General features: G+C 42.1%; 2 protein-coding genes across 2 annotated transcripts in view; both read left to right on the forward strand.

Moving 5' to 3' along the window:
* LOC141773450 (cytochrome P450 3A30-like) overlaps positions 1-20,981 on the forward strand; it is a 302,943-nt gene that overhangs the window by 269,021 nt on the left and 12,941 nt on the right. The window lies entirely within an intron of this gene.
* LOC141773446 (melanopsin-A-like) overlaps positions 3,558-20,981 on the forward strand; it is an 87,454-nt gene continuing 70,030 nt past the window's right edge. The window contains exon 1 of the mRNA XM_074645288.1: positions 3,558-3,773. Coding sequence (XP_074501389.1) covers positions 3,576-3,773 — 198 coding nt within the window. The 5' untranslated portion in view covers positions 3,558-3,575. The remainder of the gene's footprint in view (positions 3,774-20,981) is intronic.

Raw genomic sequence — 20,981 nt, forward strand, 5'->3', positions numbered from 1 at the left:
TTATTCTGAAATATGTGCCGGACAGTGATGTGGAACAAGCAGAGAGTTGGAAAGCATCATAAATGAATACAGTACGGAGTTTTAATTGTGGATTATTACTATTATTTACTAAATACCACACGTTTCTGAACCTTTCTCTGTCTAAAATAAATATAAATTATATTTATCATGAAGTTAAATGGCCATTAAAAGACAAACTCTATGCAGAAAGAAAGGGCTGACAGCAGCATCAGAAACACAGCTGACAGGTAGCTGACACGCTCCCGACAGGCAGCTAACTCGCGTCTAGTGTGAACACCCTAGGTGGGCATCACGCGGCCACGACGTGACGCTGCCGTCAGGCGAGCCTGAAGCGGGCAGTGTGCCCCAGGCTTGAGGCTCCGGAGCCGCAACGTATCTTGGCTTTACACTTGCAAAGTTATTGCACTTACTAACAGCAACAGGCGTAGTCAACTAGTCTCCACTGCAGCCTCTCTAATCAGCTGTTCACTGACGCTGTGTGTGATAGCAAGGCCTATAGGAAGGAGGCTGGGTCACGGGGTATAACACATGCACAGTGTAACTGAAGCTGCGGCCGTGCGTTGCGATTGGGTCCGCAAGATATGGCGCTTACTCAGCCTCCTTCCATAGGCCTTGAACAGCAGCAGGAAGAGGCTGCAGCTTTAGCTTCGGAGCTATTATGCCCTGATATCGCCATTCAGTTTTTTGTCTCGACGATGCATATCGTCACATTTTTATATCGCGATATTTCGTCACACCCCTAATAGTTATGGCACTGACTTTGAATAGTTAAGGTTAGGCATTGACCTCGAATAGTTAAGGTTAGGCATTGACCTTGAATAGTTAATGTTATGCATTGACCTCAAATGGTTAAGGTTAAGCATTGACGTGTTGTATCTGTGATATTTAGAACTACAACTGCGAACTGCATTTCCCATGTGTACTTTCATGACAAAGCACAGGTGTGCACATTTACCCTGTTGAAAGTCTAGACTGAAGATTTTATCGTGAAATACTCGGACTTGACCTGGAATGGCAGCATTTTTCTTTTTCTTTTTAGGTAACTATAACTGGAACCATACTTTCCGTGGTCAAAGTTGTCATGCACAAATATTATCGTAAATAATAATTTGAAAAGAAACATTGGCATTGAATGTTACAAAATGTTGTACTCAGGGTTTTGCAGTGATGGTTTGATGATGGTGATTGTCTTTATCATTTAGCCGTGGTGGAAGAAGTACTCAGATCTTTTACTTAAAGGGACTCTATGTAAGAATCACAAATTGCTTGTTAACAGCGACACCTGTGGCCGCCAAGTAAACGAAAGTCAGCGTCGGGCTCGCGCTCGCGCACGCTCTACATAGTCATGAACGAGCATCGCTCAAAACAGTGAGGCGACATATGTCAGCTAAAAGCACAATATCACTCTATATTTCAGCTGCTTGGCAGTAATGTTAGCTGACCAGACGAAGGTCTCTCCATGAATCAAAGCTGATTCTAATGTTGGCTTTTCCTGCCTCAGCCTCCCGACCGCGGCCGGAGGGAACAGGGGAGATGCCGGAGTTTTGGTCGGAGACGATAACGTTTCTCTCTGCTGAGCCCCGTCACTTCACAAGACACGGGAAACCTCTGTTGGTCTGGAGGAGCTGCAGCAGTTATTTCTGCACAAATGTCCACTGTACATTCACTAGATATTCTCAGAGCTAAACTAACTCTTCTGCAGTGTGGAGTGTGCGCATATGCATGTGAGAGGTGGAGCGAGAGAGCGAGTGAGAAAGAGCGTGGTGTGTGAATGAAGGTGTCTTCTGACCATGGTCTGGAAGCTGAAGCAGAGGCTCTGTTTTCAGACTTTAGAAAATCTATCCCGTGACGGGAGACTTTGACCAATCACAGGTCATTTAATTTAGAGAGCGTTCCTATTGGCTGTGCTCCGGTCATGTCACCGGAACTTGGCGTTCATCACCAGATTTCACAATGGAAGCGGCGTCACAAACTTTCTCATTTTACAGCTAAACAGTACACTACAAGATGATTCTGAGAACATCTGAGGAGAGAAATAGGCATTAACCTAACAGAATATTGATTCATATTTGATCAGCGCTTCCTATTTTTACCGTTTTGTCGGAGTTCACGAGTGATTGACAGCCGGCTCTCATAGCAGCTGCACAGCAGACCTCAGATCAGCTCTTACTGCTTGTTTTCCTCCGGTCTGTGAAATCTTACAGATGCCGTTAGGAGCACCGGAGGACACAGAGGAACATGATATTTTGGCTGGACTGCGAGGGGGCCAGCCCTACAAACACAAAAGTCTGTCACTGAGTGACTGAGTGACCGACTGACTGACTGACTGAGTGATTGACTGAGTGATTGACTGACTGACTGACTGACTGACTGACTGACTGACTGACTGACTGACTGACTGACTGATTGACTGACTGACTGACAGACTGTTGGAGTTTCCTCATTGGCCGTTGCTCTTTCAAAATGAAAAGGCGGAGAACAGTTCTGTGTTTACGTCTTCTTGGGAGCGTGTCAGTGGTTCAATGTATCATTACATAGTGCTGTTGTTGTGCATGTGCTTTTGTTTATGTTCGTTTAAGTTACGTTATGTTGTGCTTTGTATTGTGTTACGTGCATTCACACCAAGCGCGAAGCAAATTTTCACCTGTCTTTCCTCCTGACTGTATCTCACAAGCCACACGTCGCTACTGTGGGATGAACCCAAAATAATAATAATAATAATACAATAAACGTTTGTTATTGATGTTAATATAAAGTATGTCATGCTAAAACATTTTCACCTTGTATAAAACTTATAATATACTGACCAGTAAATATTACCATTTACTATTACTGATGTCATTTGCTTCATTATAAGTTGTCTTTCAATCAAACATTAAGATATAAGTGGAAAAAAAACTGTTCACAGAACATGATAGACATGACCACTGACTATTTGTGTAACAATTTAGCCACAAATTCACATACTGACCATATACGGTCCAGACATATACTCGGTTTGGACCGAGTCTTGTTTCAGGTTACCTGTTTCATGTACTACTCTCAGGATATAGCGACCGTTTTATAAAAATAACTTTTTTTAATCATATTTGCTCCAATCTCGCCTACATCATCTTTAATGATCTGAATCTGTAAAGTGTTAGATAAATATAGTGCAGTAAAAATATCATTTTTTGTTTCTGAGATGTAGTGTAGTGTAGAAAATTTAAATAGTTGCCTAATAAAACTACAGGTAAGCCCAGTTGTTGGCTACTTAGTTACTTTCCTCAACTGTCATTTTGCAAATATGTCAGGGGTCAGTTTGGCACCTTGAAAGGTCAAAAGTCAAATTCTGTTTATTTTGTTTTACGTTGTGTTTTAATGTTGACCTAATGCACCTTTAATTACACCTGCTGCACACCTGCTGCATTCGGGCAACTGTCAGTCATCTCTCTCTCTCTCTCTCTCTCTCTCTCTCTCTCTCTCTCTTCTCTCTCTCTCTCTCTCTCTCTCTCTCTCTCTCCTCCTTCAGACAGAGCGCGTGAGGAGGAGCGAGGGAAAGGAGGCGGAGGACGATGAACGTCGGAAAGAGCGAGCTGCTGCGGTCCGCGCACCAGGGCATCATCTTGTGCAGCGACCACGAGCCGAACTGCACGGCGCGCACCACGGAGACCCTGGCGCTGACAGCGGCATCCGCGTGGATCGGCAACGGCTCGGCGGTGGATGCGTCCCGGTTCGTGGAGCTCCAGCTTCCCGCCTCGGCCGCCCCAACGGTGAGGAACTTTTCCTGTTTTTATCCTTTGCTGCGTTTGAAAGGTCGGGGAACGGCTCACTTTAGTTGAGAGTTTGTAAACGAACATCATATAAAATATTGATAATTTAATATTTACACGCTTATTGGCAAAATAATGTCTATGTAGAACGCAATTTACTATGTAAAAGGCACCGAGAGAAGCGTTTATTGCATTCGGCATACACATAATTCATCAAGCAGTGAAGAATGTAATGACTGTCTCTTTTGAGAGTTGGTATACCCGAATTCTGTCATCCAAACACGCGTTGGATGTGGCAGCGACCGCTGTGAAATAACTCCAGTTATTATTATTATTTTTAAAGAAACGCTTCAGTGGTAATTTAAATAGTGCCGAATTGAGTAATCAGTCATATTGATTGGAAAAATAATCTGATTTAATATTTTATAGAGTACCTACTATTGTCAGTAAGCAAATAAATATTAAATCTACATTTTTCCCACGGAGTTCGGCGCGCCCTCCAACACCTATCGAGGTTATTTTCTCAGATGTTCAAAATGCAGCTTCTTACATTAGAGGACATATATTGTGTCACATATTATTATTGACAATATCATCAGGTCATAGACTACTTATTTATCAGAATGAAACTTGAATGGCCTATTCACTTTGGCAACAGAGGAGAAGAAAAACAGGGGATCACATCACATTGAAAACACTACAAACACATGATAAACAGAGAGTTTACATTTCGGATTGATAGTTTGAAAATAATTGTATGTATATTATTTCAGCCTATGATGATATTTGATTAAAAAGAAAATGTGAATTGTAGTTTTGCTGTGTGGGAGTTTACAACTCTGTTGCTAGTGTGGCAAATACATATTAACAGGACACTACAAGGCTATAATTGGTTAGTGTTATAAATACTGTTCTCAAATCCTCTATTGATTTCTGCAGACCTTACAGATTTCAGTTTATCTGCATTTGCAATTTGGTGTAGTTATCTAACTGAGATACTTTGACAGAGAAAATGGGATATGCTGACTGCACAATGTGTGTCTTAAACGCATCAGCATGAAATGCATGAATGCAACTTTCTTCCTCCTGAGGGCTTCGTTTGCTTCATCAGACAAACTGTGCTGCTGTTTGTGCCGCCTGGGCTTCATGTAAACACTTAACACTCGGCTGCACAAGAAAAAATATGTGAGGTTGTGTCTGAAGCTACATCAGTCAGAGGCGGCTGCTGCTGCTGTGTGGACACACACATCCACTCACACAGAGATTAAGGGATGCAGTGTAGAAATGTTTCTCCTTCGCTCTGCTTCACCGACACCTCGGAGCTTCACGCACGTCAACGTCACGCATCACAGCTGAAAGGTTGCCTTTATTATCTCCTCCAGCAGTGAGGTTACTGTACACACCTGCAGGATGTGCTGGTGGTGATCAGGTGGAGGATTGATAACACACTTCCTGAGGATCGTGCTGTGTGCCTGTGTATTGATTGTGTATATCCCAGTTGCTGCGTATTGTTTGAACAAACACATATTGACGTCAGAACGTTCATCCATGCGTCTGCAAATGTTGAATCAATATTCAACATTGGGGCACGTGTTGTTTTTATAAAGCTGTTCTATGTAGCTTTCAGCTGTGGTTCTCTGCACGCCAACTTTCCACTGACTGTTTGGGACATCCGGGTTCTAAAATGACAGACACAGACACCACCATCAGGCTGATTTTATTCAGCTATTATCAGTCCATGGCATTCCGACACTGAAGGTCTCCCTCACCTGCTCAATAACACTAATAATGAAAACAAATACAGAAATAAATTATAATACTAAATATTAGGGCTGTCAATCAATTAAAATATTTAATCGCGATTCATCACATGGTTGTCCATAGTTAAACTTAAAGGGAGATTTGTCAAGTATTTAATCCTCTTATCAACATGGGAGTGGGCCAATATGCTGCTTTATGCATATGTATGTATATATTTATTATTGTAAATCAATTAACAACACAAAACAATGACAAATATTGTCCAGAATCCCTCACAGGTACTGCATTCAGCATAAAACAATATGCTCAAATCATAACATGGTAAACTGCAGCCCAACAGGTTCCAGCAGCGACCAGCCCACCACGGACAACTCTCACAACTCATGCAGTACATTCCTAGTCTCGTTTATCCAGTCGTATGCTCAGTACTTCCAAAACCTGCATTTTCGTCAAAATCTGACCAGCCCGCCGTGACAAACTCGGACCCGGTTTTGCTGCAGCCTTCGACCTGCAGTCTTAGCTCTGGCGGGAGGTGGAGAGCTCCGCGCCTGGCAGCAGCGGTCCCCGCTGGGAGCCATCATCGACACCACGCTGCTGGAGGCCCAGGCCGTATTGCTGGCCCCGCTGGAGGAAAGGGAGGCATGGGAGACCCAGAACCAGGACTGACAGTCAGACCCTACTGTAGTAAAATGAGAGGTTTTCTAAAAGGGCCTCTGGTGCTCGGAAACACCACCGCTTTTGTCCACAGGGACCTCCAAAATCAACACAAAGTTTGTCGTAGTAGCTTTAATTAAGCTTTTGAATGCAGGACTTTGACTTGTAAACATTGTACAACACTGTGGTATTACCAAAAGTACCAAAAGTAAAAGTACTTATCATGCAGAAGGGCCTATTTCAGAACAATATACATATATATCCATCCATCCATTATCTGTAACTGTTTATCCTATTCGGGGTCACGGGGGGAGGCACTGGCGCCTCACTGCTTTGAGGCGGCAGTGCACCACCGTGCAGCTCACTATATATATATATATACAGTACAGTATATATGGATTATAATTATTGAATTATAATAGTTAAATCTACAATAATACATCATCATTTATTAGCTTATTTTTCTATTTATTTATTTTGTATTGATTATCTAAATCTGAAAAATAACTAAAGCTGTAGTTGAGTAAGAAGTACAATCTATCCCTCTAAGACAGGTGTCTTCAACATGTCGCTCACTCGCGACCAGTAGCTTGTGACCAGTAGCTCGCGACCGGTAGCTTGCGACCAGTAGCTCGCGACCCGTTTCTGAGTCGCTCGCTAAAGGTTCAAAGAATATATAAACAAATTTGATGGGACAAAGTCACTTAGTAAACCTAAATTTCCATCCAATCCAATTCACAGACATCCCGCCCCCTTCTGACACAAGGTGATTATTTGCCAATCACCTGTCAATTAAACGAGTTACGCTGCTGCCAAGTTTGGTTACATCAGTGACACTATAACATTAGGAGATGTTAGCAGGCATCAAGCACACAAGTGTGTGTGTCTCATTGTGAGCGTGTCAGTCGGTAGAAGATGTAACGTCAAGCGCAACTTCACCAAAGTCCACGGCAACTTTTCACGGGACTTTCTGGCTGGTAGCAGTCTACGAACAGAAAAGGTAAAGGAGCTGAAAACAACGTTTAAAAGACGACTGTCTCTGTTTACCGAACTGACGAAGAAGCCCAACGCTGCAACAGAGACTTAATTTAAAGTGAAGCACATCCTAACGAAGCACAAAAAAACCTTCACCGATGGCGGCATTGTAAAAGAGGCGATGACTGTGGTGGCTGAAATGCTATTCAAGTACCATAAAAGTAAAACACAAATGATGTCTTCTATCGACGATGTACAACTTAGTGCTGATACTGTGGCGAGGAGAGTGTCTGCGCTGTCTGCGGATGCTGTGGAGCAGCTAGAACGGGACATGGACAGGTGCAGATGGTTTTCCATCCAGTGTGATGAGTCGGTTGACTCCAGCGATACGGCCCAGCTGGCTGTCTTCAATGTCATGAAATCTAAGTTGACAACAAGACTGACAGATGAACATTTAAATGAGTCCATAAGAGTGAACCTATGTGGATCCACTCCAGCATACACCTCTCTTGTTGACTCCATGCAGCGCCAGTCATCTCACTAACTGTTAAAAAGACTGCATATGTAATACATGCATGTGGACTACAGATGATGAAGGGAATGTGAAGGGAAGTGATGTGATAAAGTGATATGTGGAAAGACAGAAAATAAGGACAAGTAAAAAGTAGCAACATTGTTTTCTATGACATTAATCTGATGTGAATTTAAAGGTCTCATATTGTAAAAAGTGAAAATGTCATGTCTTTTATATTATAAAGCAGGTTTAAGTGCTTTATAAATACTGTTAAACCATCAAAACGTTCAATATACGGAGAAACACATACAGCCCGTATTCAGAAATTGTGTGTTTGAAAAAAGCCGTCAGGATTTCTGTCCATTTGTGATGTCACAAATATACAATATATATAGATCATTACACGGTTTTAAACATAAACATTCTAAATGTGTCCCAATCTATTTCCTGTTGCAGTGTATGTAAATAACATCAGCTGACAGGAAGTAAACATGGACCCAAACTGTTGCCTAGCAACGCAGTTCCGTTGCAATTCTGTTGAATTGCACTAAAACGGAGTGTTTCAGACAGAGGGTGAATACAGGTATATTCAGGCAGACAGTATGAGGGAAATAAAGTTGTTGTTTTTTAACATTACAGCATGTTAACATGTTCTCGTAAAAACACAAAATACAAGTATGAACCTGAATATGAGCATGATATGGGACCTTTATTCGTGTGAGCTGACACATTGAAATTGTAAAGAAATGCATACAGAAAAAAAACATGCACATGCTGCTGAATTTAAGATGTTGATGATGACATTTTCTAAATGTTCACACATAAGAAGCTTATTCAGCTGGTTTGGGTGGAGCTGAGCGATGTGAATAAATGTTACTAATAATATAAAATATGAGGAGCTCTCGGCCACTTTAATATAGTCAAAGTAGCCCTCAGAGGAAAAAAGGTTGGAGACCCCTGCTCTAAGATGGAGTGCAGTATACCTCAAAATTGTACATAAGTACAGTAGTAAATGTAAATGTACATAATTGCATTCCACCACTGGATCCTGGCACCTTTACTGTAAGATAAATCTTGATAGATTCAGTTGATGGCTTGCTTTTATTGATTGGTCTATAGCAGCTATCATATGCTATCCAAAGGGACGATTAAAATGTTATTCATGAAAACTCACTTACATTCACAGAAACAAACAATAGAAGAGCAGCTTGTGGTTGGAGGTTGGGGACCTGAATGGTAGCTAGTGTACAGTGCTGCTGTGTTGATATTCAGCTGGCAGGTTGATATTTACTCAGCTGGTTTAGACCTGTTTTCTTTCCCGACAGCGAAGTCACGGCTCGGCTGCCTCCATTTGTCTCCGAGATAAGAGCTCAGATCAGAGATGGAGGGAGTCGCTGTCCTCTCCACCACTTTCTCTCCTCCACCTCTCTGTTTCTGTTTCTCAGCTCAGAGTTGAAGGGTCACAGACATATTTTGTCTTTCCCCTCTTATGTAGTCAGGTACTCTTGGTTTTATTTGTTCAGCTTAAAGCAGCAATAGGCAGTGTAGGAGCTAAGTCTATTACTTTAGCTACTGAGGTGATTAGCCCTGGACTGACGCGCTTTTCACTGTTGATGTTACCTTTAGCTGCATGTTGTGCTGAACAAAACCGATCCTCCGGTCGCTCATTGGTTTTGGAATAACAGTCCACTTATTCGTGATAGTGCAATAAAGAAGAAAGTCCGGTTTCCATAACAACAAGCCAGAAGAAAGTCCGGTTTCCATAACAACAAGCCAAACAACAACTTGGCGTTCCTTCACCAGTTTTCACAATGGCGGCGGCGTCACAAACTTTCTCATTTTGCAGCTAAACCGTGCACTACAAGATGATTCTGAGAACATCTGAGGAGAGAAATAGACATTACAGTAACAGAATATTGATTCATATTTGATCAGCGCTGCCTAGTTTGACCGTTTGGTCGGAGTTCAGAGTGATTGACAGCCGGCTCTCATAGACAGCAGTATTACAGCAGACCTCAGATCAGCTCTTACTGCTTGTTTCCCTCCGGTCTGTGAAATCTTGCAGATGCTGTTAGGAGCACCGGAGGACACAGAGGCACATGATGTTTTTCAGGTTACTTGCTTCATGTACAACTGTCACGATATAGTGACCGTTTTATAAAAATAACTTTTTTTGATCATATTTGCTCCAATCTGGCCTACTTCAGCTTTAAGCCTGATGAGATATGAGTATGAGGTTTCTGTCACCTTTAGTTACTGTTGCCACGCCTGCTAAGCTTTTGGTTTACTCAAGACACTTTAATGTGATAACGGTGGTAGATTTATCAGTGAAATTATTAGTCATTTTTTAAACAATGTGTCCTTGATTTGAAAAATAAGCAGATTACATTATTAGCTTCTCATTTCCTGATTTTCCCATCTGAAATGGAAATGAATTACTAGCTCCAGATTCTGCCTCTCATAAATTATGTTTGCATTGAATGCAAGTCACAGACTCTGTCATCAGTTTCTCTGAAAGATACATACCCAGCGATGTTTGAAAAACTCCAGAGGGTGGATGTATAAGTTCTGAAGGTATTTATCGTCTGCTGCACGATAAAAAGATTTTAAACACGTTTCCCAAGTTGCGACTGTGTTTCCTGATCTTCGGTGGCTGGGGCTGTCACAATAACTGCAATACTGCAATACCGCGCTATTGACAAGCCAACCGAAGGGGATGGCAAACAAACGCCACAACTGCTATGTTCACGTTGTTTCTTTTTTGAATTCTTTGCAATGGTAGTGCCGTATTTAAACTCTGCTACAAACTGCAGCAGTGTGTCGAGGCGCTGAATGTCGATTCTGCCCTGAGTGCTGCACGTTTGGTGTTTTTCTCACCGAGAATTGAAAAAATTGGGTAAAACGCTGTGCTCGTCACTGTCACTTTTTTACCCAGTCGTGCAATCACAATAGAGAAGGGTAATAGAGCTGAACAACAACAACAATGGAGGAGAAATGAATACACACAGACCGACGGGTCCGTACTCTCTCCCTACGTGCTACAGGCTGCCCTTCATCCAGAGCGAGTACTCTACTTTGTGCTGACATTTTAACTTATGCGAATATTCCATATCATCAACCAGACACAACCAAAGCATCTCAGCTGAAAAAAAACGCTGCGCCTCACTGTCCTTCTGTGTTGTTCTGCATTTGAAAGGCCCATATCATGCTCATTTTAATGTTCATACTTGTATTTTGTGTTTCTACTAGAACATGTTTACATGCTGTAATGTTAAAAAAAACCTTTTTTTCCCTCATACTGTCTGCCTGAATATACCTGTATTTACCCTCTGTCTGAAACACTCCGTTTTAGTGCATTGCAACGGAATTGCGTTGCTAGGCAACAGTTTGGGTCCATGTGTACTTCCTGTCAGCTGATGTTATTTACATATACTGCAACAGGAAATAAACTGGGACACATTTACAATGTTTACGTTTAAAACCATGAAATGGTCTAAATATCGTATATTTGTGACATCACAAATGGACAGAAATCTTAACGGCTTGTTTCAAATGCACAATTTCTGAATACGAACTGAGTGTATTTCTCCGTATATTGAGCATTTTGATAGTTTAACAATATTTATAAAGCACTTAAACCTGTTTTATAATATAAAACACTTGAAAATCTACTTTTTACAATATGGGATCTTTAAAGCCCCCCCTCCAGCTGGTTTTACTGTTTTTTGGTTAACGTTCTATCTCAAACAGAGAATGGGGCTGTGTTTAATAGTCACATGTAATTCATTACCATGGCAACCAGATTGCATCGTTTTTCAACCCATACTTTTCATCAGACCACAAATGAGACAAGAATTATCTCAACACACCGACTCTCTCTCTCGCCCTCTTCTTCACCGTCTCCTCCTGGCGAGGCGGCCATCTGGCTGCTGTTGCACCGAGGATGCTGCACCGCTGCACGCCGGCCACAGAGCACCGGAGGACGCGTAGACATCTTACAGAGGTTTGCTGTTTGAAATGCAGTTTCGGGACATTTTGGAGGTGCACCGTCGTCCAGCACCGGCCGCTCTCGCCTTAGCTCCAGCACCGACACCGCAGCGGGCTGCACTGTGATTCATTTATTTCTCTAACAGGACTTTTCTCTGGTTTTCTCTTGAGCTGAAAGTTGTGCTCCACGTCGTTCAGACCTGATAGAGGCCGGCAAACCTCCGGTATTGGCTGCTCTCTGTTAATTTATCTCCAGGAGGAGGAGACGGTAAAGAAGAGAGCGAGTGAGAGAGACAGTCAGTGTGTTATTTTGTTTAGTCCACTGCGTTGATTCACCCGTTCACTGCGCACACAAATGCCATTGTAAAAGTAAAGACACTAAACTAAGGTGGAGGAAACTAAAAATTAAATGAAAACCTTCAGTTAGCTAATGCAACAAGTTGGGCTAGCTAACTACATCTAACTAGCTAACTAACTGCTGCTGCTCAGACACAAACTAGCATGAGTGCACCTGCAGCCTGGAAGATGACCTTTGACCTGCAGCATCTGCTATAGTCATAAGTCATATTCCCATTTCAGCAACTACCTCCTTTTTTTTTTTTTTTTTACTTTGAGCACAAAATTAAGTTATTTGTCAAAAGAATTTGACAGTGTGAAACAGTGTGACTAATCAACTTAGTCAGGAGAGGACTCAAATAAATATGAAATATCATAGAAATGCCAAAACACTGGGAGGATAGGGCTTTAATAATACACAAGTATTTATTGAGTTTCAAATTCCATCATCTTTGTCATTTAAAAAGCAACAATATACCTAATAATAGCCTAACAATAAAGCTTAATTATAGCACTAAAATCAGGATAAATTAAGTAATTTGCACCAAAAAATATAAATAATACTGCTGGGACAATCATTGTCACCGCAGGGGAAATCCCTTCACCGCGAAAGCCCTTTCTGTGGCTACCTGGACATAAATACCCAAACTATCTGCATGGATAGATTCCATGAGAGGGAAGTGTTTTGTTTTATTTTTTTCATTTTGGATGAACTGACCCTTAAAGGGAATGTTTGTAACTTTTTAAGCGTATAAATTTACCGGGTCGGGACACATGCGGCTCGCATATGCGCGCTCGCGTGTGGCCGGAGCCTCTCCTCCTCTGCCTGCTTGTCTTCACTCAGACAGAACGCGCGTTCTCGCTCTGCTCGCTCCACCTCTAGACGTGAACGCGCGTTCACTCCACACTGCAGGAGAGTTAGTTTAGCTCTGAGAATATCTAGTGAATGTTCAGTGGACGTTTGTGCAGAAATAAATGCTGCAGCTCCTCCAGACCAACAGAGGTTTCCCGTGTCTTGTGAAGTGACGGGGCTCCACAGCGAGTTACGTTATCAGCGGCACCCGGTCGGAGACGGTAACGTTTCTCTCCGCGGAGCCCCGTCACCGACCCGCTTTTCCTGCTCAGCCCTCCGGAGAGGGAGACACCGGAGGCTGAGCAGGAGCCAGCATTGATTCATGGAGAGACCTTCGTCTGGTCAACTAACATTACTGCCAAGCAGGTGAAATATAGAGTGATATTGTGGTTTTAGCTGACGTGTGTCGCCTCACTGAGTTTTGAGCGATGCTTTTTCATGTCTATGTAGAGCGAGCACAAGCGCGAGTAACAGGATGCTGACTTTCGTTGACTTAACGGCCACAGGTGTTGCTGTTAACAAGCATTTCTGAAAGTTACAAATAGTCCCTTTAAGATTACATTCAGACAATAATAGATGAGATTGACCTGTTCAGTGAAGGAAACAACCTTCTCAGTATCATATAGTTCATAATCTGTTAATTCCAGGTGTGATGGATGGAAAGATTCATATCATCTTAGAAGTTGTTTGATTGGTCATGTGAGGGTTAAAACACTGTGTGGACAGTAAAACATAACATCCAGTGAATTTGTGTTTAATAACCTTGAATGACGGACTTTGGCTGACATGAGGCGTCCATGTTTCTTTGTTTTGAAGCACAGTGTTATTAAGAGCCAAGTCAGACGTGACTACGACTTGGATGTTGACGTGAACGCTGTTTACACGTTGGAAGCTGGTAATTAACTGATAGAACACGAGTGGTGTATTATTTATTTTTCCTGGTCTGGTTTGTATTGGCTGGTGGGTGTGTTGTTCAGGGAAATTCTCTCCTATCACTGTGGGAAATCTCACTTAAGAGACACAGTGAAGTGCAGTGTGTGCGTGTGTGTGTGTGTGTGTGTGTGTGTGTGTGTGTGTGTGTGTGTGCGTGTGTGTGTGTGTGAGGCCCATACTCTGGAGGATCTTCAGACTGTCCTTGGTGCGGCGGTGGGAGCGTACAGAAGGATGGAGCTGACTGTCAACACCACCAAGACAGAAGTGGGTTGCCAGTAGGGATACTCATTTGGAAAAATTTTCTTAACTGATAACCGACCCTCGTTAACCGATTATTAACCGTAAACCGACAAGATTTGTGCCTCGCGCTAGCTGCAGTGTGTGAGCACAACAGACAACTGAGACCCCAGTTATCCCGTCCGGGAGCGTTAACTTAGCAGCTACGATGCTGCGTGTAGTGTCGCGGACATGCAGCCACTTTCCCAGTAAAAGTCTCCACCGCACGTTTAGTTTAGTTTAGCAGGTTATCAGCTGTGTGTCTGACCGGCGTAACGATACTCTGTTTGTCCGGATTAACGATAGCGATTACTACGTTAGCAGCTCTAGCATTGCCGGAGGCTTCTTGCTCGCTGCTGCCACACATACAGTCTGTCAGCCGTAACTTTAACGAGTGTCCGTGTGTGTGTGTTGGCGGTGAGTGTGAGGTTGTTGGTGGCATTCTAGCTGTGAACGTAGGTGTAGCAGTGTGTGTACAGTTTATTTGTCAACTCCTCCGCTCCGCTCCGCTCAAGCGAGCCAGAGACCGGAGCCGTCTTCCTGTATCCTGCAACTCCGGCTCCGCTCTTAAGGTGGGCTGTTAAGGTGGACCAGCTTTTCTCCTTAAAGAGACGAGCTGCTCCTCTGAGCCGCTCAGCTTTTGAGTTAATTATTAACATTTCTTTTAACTGTTTTAACCGATAGCGTTAATCTGTTAAAATGCTTAATGTCGGTTAACGGTTAATTATTAACATCTGTATTTGTCAGTGGAGTACCAGTGTGCCACCCACTCTACCTGCCTTCACTGTTGGTGATGAACAGCTGTCAGTAGAGCAGTCTCTCAAATATCGCGGCAATAGCGGCGGCATTGACAACGACATCCAGAGTCCCATTAAACCGGCATTAGCTGCTCTTGGGAGACTTTGGAAACAACCTTCATCCCTCCACAAAGGTCGCCGTATAGCAAGCCGTCTGTGTCACCATCCTCCTCTATCCACCTTACTCTCGGAGGCGTTACTGTGGAAATGATTATGGGTGTAACTTCCGTTGAGGTAGCAGAAGTAGCAGTACACTAGTTAGTCCCATAGGCTAACCATAGTGGCTTACTGCCAGCGGCGCTTCTTTTGAAAAGTAATTTACATTCAGATCCTGCTTTATTTTTGAACAGATATTTAACTAACGTTAAATTTGCATTTTCTAAAATGTCCTTAGCTCTGGTACTTGTTGCGCTGACGATTTTCTGGACTGGAAAACAAATTCAAAATCCAAGTTCCAACAATATTCTCCCCTGTCATGTAACATTGTGGGGACATCGACTAAATGGAAGTTTGAATCATTTCATTCTTCAAAAACTATTTAAAATGTTAATAATACTTTTGGTGTCTGAATTATACTGTTTAATCCTTATTATAGACGTTATTGAAGGAAAGAACATCAATATAATAGATACAGTCGCAGTTACTCTCCGACTTGTGTTCAGCTGCTGCCTAAAGGCTGCTGGAGGTCATAAATTGGTTCCAATTCAGAGCCATTTGTTGGAGAATCGGTCCAGATAGATAGATAGATAGATAGATAGATAGATAGATAGATAGATAGATAGATAGATAGATAAACAGCTTTATTGATCCCTGTGGGGAAATTCAATTGCCACCAAGTCAAACAACAAAACCACAGTATTTACAATACACCAATAAATAAATAACATCATAAGAAGCCCTTTGAGACATAATCAACAGCTGAGAGGTACCATGGATCTGGACAATATCTAAAAATGTTCATTAAAAAATCTGACTACTGCTGGAACAAAAGACCTCCTGAATGGTTCAGTAGAACACTGAGGCATCACTAGTCGCTCACTGAATGAGCTTCTGAGTCCGTTAAAAACACCATATAATGGATGGCCTTCAAAATGCAAAACTGTTTTTAGTTTGCCCCTTGTCCCCTTGTCCATCCCTTTGATAGACACATGACATGTCAACAGACAAACACTGGAGCTGTTTCCTGTCAGATAAATGTAGGTTAATGTGACACATTAATGTCACAGTGTAACTGTGAGGCGATGGCATTTTGATGACATTTCAGCGCCGTCTCTTTACTTCCTCCTGTGAGTCAACATGGGATTTGTTGAAAGAGGATGACCTGAAAATGACATTTGATTGTTCTCATCATCGCGTGATGTAGATTTTAGCTTGATATATCAGAGTCAAGATAGGATTCGTCGTATTCGTTCCGTCTGAGACCCACCACGGAACCAGTTTTTTTAGGGGGGTCCAGGGGTTCTTTAGGGGGCGATAGCAGGTCAACAGTAGATGTCACATAGAAGTGGTGAACATCATTTGAAAGCTAGAACATGAAGATTAATTTGAGATGCAGCTCAGCACTGAGTGTCATATTGATCTAGTCATAAATCAGAAATAAACATTAATTAATTAATTAATTAATTAATTAATTAATTAATTAATTAATTAAAATTATGAAAAATGTATAAGGGCTTAGAACATTATGATGGAAGTATATGATGGCCATTCCCATGCTCTATTATATCTCAAAAGTTGTTATGCTTTTTATGCAGCAATTTTTGTGTTGATACTATTCGTTACACAGATTTGCTGCTAAATTTAAATGTTTTTAACCCGAGAATTGATAAAAAATTATCAATAATCCCTCCAAAATACCACATTAAGACACCAAGACCTTGAGGAACACCACAGAAAAATCCATGCTGTGATTTGGGATCAAACACTTTTGACATTTGGAGATTTCTGAAAGAACTTTGTTTTTCAACGATCGGATGGCGAGCGACTTCTGTTCTGAAAAACTGCTCAGAAACCCCCTTATTGTCAATCTAGCTAGGAAAGCCATCCATCCTCTGAATGCTCTAGGTCTCTAGTCTGATCCATCCATCCTCTGAATGCTCTAGGTCTCTAGTTTGATCCATCCATCCTCTGAATGCTCTAGGTCTCTAGTTTGATCCATCCATCCTCTGAATGCTCTAGGTCTCTAGTTTGATCCATCCATCCTCTGAATGCTCTAGGTCTCTAGTTTGATCCATCCATCCTCTGAATGCTCTAGGTCTCTAGTCTGATCCATCCATCCTCTGAATGCTCTCGGTCTCTAGTTTGATCCATCACCCTCTGAATGCTCTAGGTCTCTACTCTGATCCATCCATCCTCTGAATGCTCTAGGTCTCTAGTTTGATCCATCACCCTCTGAATGCTCTAGGTCTCTAGTCTGATCCATCCATCCTCTGAATGCTCTAGGTCTCTAGTCTGATCCATCCATCCTCTGAATGCTCTAGGTCTCTAGTTTGATCCATCTTCCTCTGAATGCTCTAGGTCTCTAGTTTGATCCATCCATCCTCTGAATGCTCTAGGTCTCTAGTTTGTGGCTGTAAAGTTTCATGAGGCTGTGATTATCCTAGAGGTCACCACAGGTCATTTTATACAGTGAGGTCAATGAAATGTCTCCTATGGGGACTAACATCATCCCACATGAATACAGTTGGCCTCATTGGATCCACAAGAGTCTCAGCTTTACAGTGATACACAATTTATGTAATTCCAAGACTGTTTAGGGACCCCAGTATGCAGAAATAGTCAAACACATAATTTTTAGAATAGGCGGAAATTAATATATAATAAAGTATAAAAATAAAATATAATTATAATGTAATAATATACATTTATAATGCATTCAAAAACGGCATGGTTTTTGCCCCAAACTGCATGTGATTATCATAAAGTTGGCATGTTTGTAAAGGGGAGACTCTTGGGTACCCATAGAACCCATTTTAATTCACATGTCTTGAGGTCAGAGGTCAAGGGACCCCTCTGAAAATGGCCATGACAGTTTTTCCTCACCAAAATTTAGCACAAGTTTGGAGCGTTATTTAGCCTCCTTCACTACAAGCTCGTGTCACATGGTTGATACCGATGGATTCCTTAGGTTTCTAGTTTAATGCGAGTATGTACACTCTAGCTTTAAAACTGAGCCCTAAAAATCACACGTTGCGTTGACGTGTTCAAGAAATTAGTGGCGTTAAAACGAAGTTGCGTTAATGTGTTATTATCACGTTAACTTTGACAGCTCTAGTAAAAACACGTCTTTATTCTGCTGCAGTACAATGGAATACTCTAGAGTAAAGTTCCAGTGAGTGATTTGATGAAGGAGAAGGAATTTGATCCTCCATCAAACCGATCCCAGTCTGAACAGGACGAGGATTATGTTGAACTGAAGCTGAACCTGAACTGTGGACAGATGTTGACAGAGTCTTGGCGGGAACACTAAATAACTTCCTGTTGTCAAAACTGATAACTGAAGACATGATTAAGATGTCAGATGTGTGTGTGTGTGTGTGTGTGTGTGTGTGTGTGTGTGTGTGTGTGTGTGTGTGTGTGTGATTGCGTGTGCGTGCGTGTGTGTGCATACTTTGCATACCTGTGTGGAAGCAGTATCCCTGCCTGTGTTTTAGGGTGTGATGCTACAGTCTTTTCACTTTTCAGTCATCCAGAAGGCTGTGATGGTCAAAGTCTCCTGAAACATAATGACCAATCAGTGTCTCGAGGCTCTTGAGCAAGGCACCGAGCTGTAGTGAGTGAGCTGCCGTTCCTCTAACGTCCACCAGATAATTTACCTGCTGATGAGAGTCAGATAAATGTAATGAAGTAAAAAGTACAAATTTTTTTTAGATTTAGTGGGGTATGAAATAGCATGACATCCAAACCCTTTGAGTAGAGTACTTGAATAAATGTACTCAGTTACATTCCACCACTGGTCATTTTGGAAAGAAATGACAAAAAAAATTATTTTGTCATTTAGTTGGAGGCTGAAAAAGATAAACGGCGCTCAGGAAGTAGTCTCTGAACAAATAAAATGAAGGCATGAAGGGAATGAAGACAGAAAGCAGGGATCAAAAGATCTATTGATAGCAGGAAATATGTGCAGCTAATATATATCATATCACCCCCCCCCCCACACACACACACACAATCACACACACACTGGAGGGATTTGAGGCCATAATGAGATATATGAAACTCAGTTTCATATATGTGATAGTTAATTCCCTGGAGGTGAAGCTGAGGGCTGGATTTATAGAGTCAGAGGATCTTGTTTAACTCTTTTTAGACCAACACTCGATTACTGACTCCTGCAACGCAGATTTAAAGGACCAAACTTCAACTCCTACAAACTTTATTATTTAAAGGGACTGTTTGTAAGAATCAGAAATTGCTTGTAACAGCGACACCTGTGGCCGTTAAGTCAACGAAAGTCAGCGTTCTGTTGTTCGCGCTCACCCGTGTGCACGCTCTACCTGAATGTGAACGAGCATCCGTCAACACAGTGAGGAGACACACGTCGGCTAAAACAACAATATCACTCTGTATTTCAGCTGCTTGGCAGTAATGTTAGCTGACCAGACGAAGGTCTCTCCATGAATCAATGCTGATCCTAGTGTTGGCTTTTCCTGCCTCAGCCTCCCGACCACGGCCTGAGGGAACAGGGGAGGCGCCGGAGTTTTGGTCGGAGACGATAACGTTTCTCTCTGCGGAGCCCCGTCACTTCACAAGACACGGGAAACCTCTGTTGGTCTGGAGGAGCTGCAGCAGTTATTTCTGCACAAACGTCCACTGTAGATTCACTAGATATTCTCAGAGCTAAACACCTGAAGTGTGTACTGTGCGCACATGCACGTGAGAGTGGAGTGAAAGAGTGAGAACGAGCGCGGTGTGTGAGTGAAGGCAAGCAGGCAGAGGAGCAGAGTACAACAGAGACTCCGGTTTGGTTCGGTACATTTCTGTTACAGCGAGGAGGTCATGTTCTGATTTCAACATGCTTTTCATTTATTTGGCAAAAATAAGTTAACAAATGTTTGCCTTAACAAAAGTATGGCTTACATAAGGAACATAAACACTTCTTTATTGTCAAATCTTAACTGAAAGAATAGTTCCTCTACAGTCATTAGTGCAAACAAAAAATACAGCTTTGTTATTTTCATATAAATATGATATAATTATAGACTGAGGCCTTCAACATGAATTGAAGCATAAGCTGAACCAGAACTATACTAAAAAAAAAAAGAACAGTATAAAATATGTCTCAATTCCCTGATTATCAGCTCTTAATTGAAAGACTAGTTTTTCCACTCAAAAAGTGCAGTATTTGGAGGAATACGGTTGGATTTCTGTACCACTGTGTTATTTAAAAAGAATTAATAAATATAATTAGTTTCAGTTACACTGCGCATGTGTTAAACCCCGTACCTCAAGACCCATGTCCTTCCGTGTCCCAGCCTCCTTCAATAGGCCTTGATTTCTACAAAAAGATTCACAATCGGCCTCATAACTTATTTCAAATGAACCGAACAATTCATACACGACCCGAACCGTGACTAGCGAACCGAACGGTTCTGACTTTTTACCTGAATCGTTCCATCCCTAGTGTACATTCTACCAGTTGCAGTTCAAATCCGTTTCCACATACAAGTTAACCAGTAATAGCAAATAACTTCACCTACCAACATACAACGCGGCGTGACGTACATTTACATTCCATGTTTGGCGACATAGCGGCGTGGCTGAAAGCATGGAGGAGTTTGTCCCTAAAAAGAACTCGAAATCCGTAATACGGAACTGGTTTGGATTTTAAAAAAACGACACGACTGCAAACAACCGTCATTTGCAAAATTTGCAAAGATAACGTTCGTACGTCTGATGGCAACACGACAAACCTTTTTAACCACGAAAAGCCCCCAAAAGAGTACGCCGACAGTGAAACGGTGAAGTCATCCAACGTGCGTGCATCAGCTGCAACCACGTGACCAACACAAATAACTCCAGCGAAGGCGTTTGAGAAAGGCACTCCGTATGACAGGACAAGGAAGCGCTGGAAAGAGGTAACTGATGCAGTGACATTTTACCTGGCCAAGGATATGATTCCC

This window comes from Sebastes fasciatus, chromosome 9 (assembly GCF_043250625.1).
Source record: "Sebastes fasciatus isolate fSebFas1 chromosome 9, fSebFas1.pri, whole genome shotgun sequence".
NCBI lineage: Eukaryota > Metazoa > Chordata > Actinopteri > Perciformes > Sebastidae > Sebastes > Sebastes fasciatus.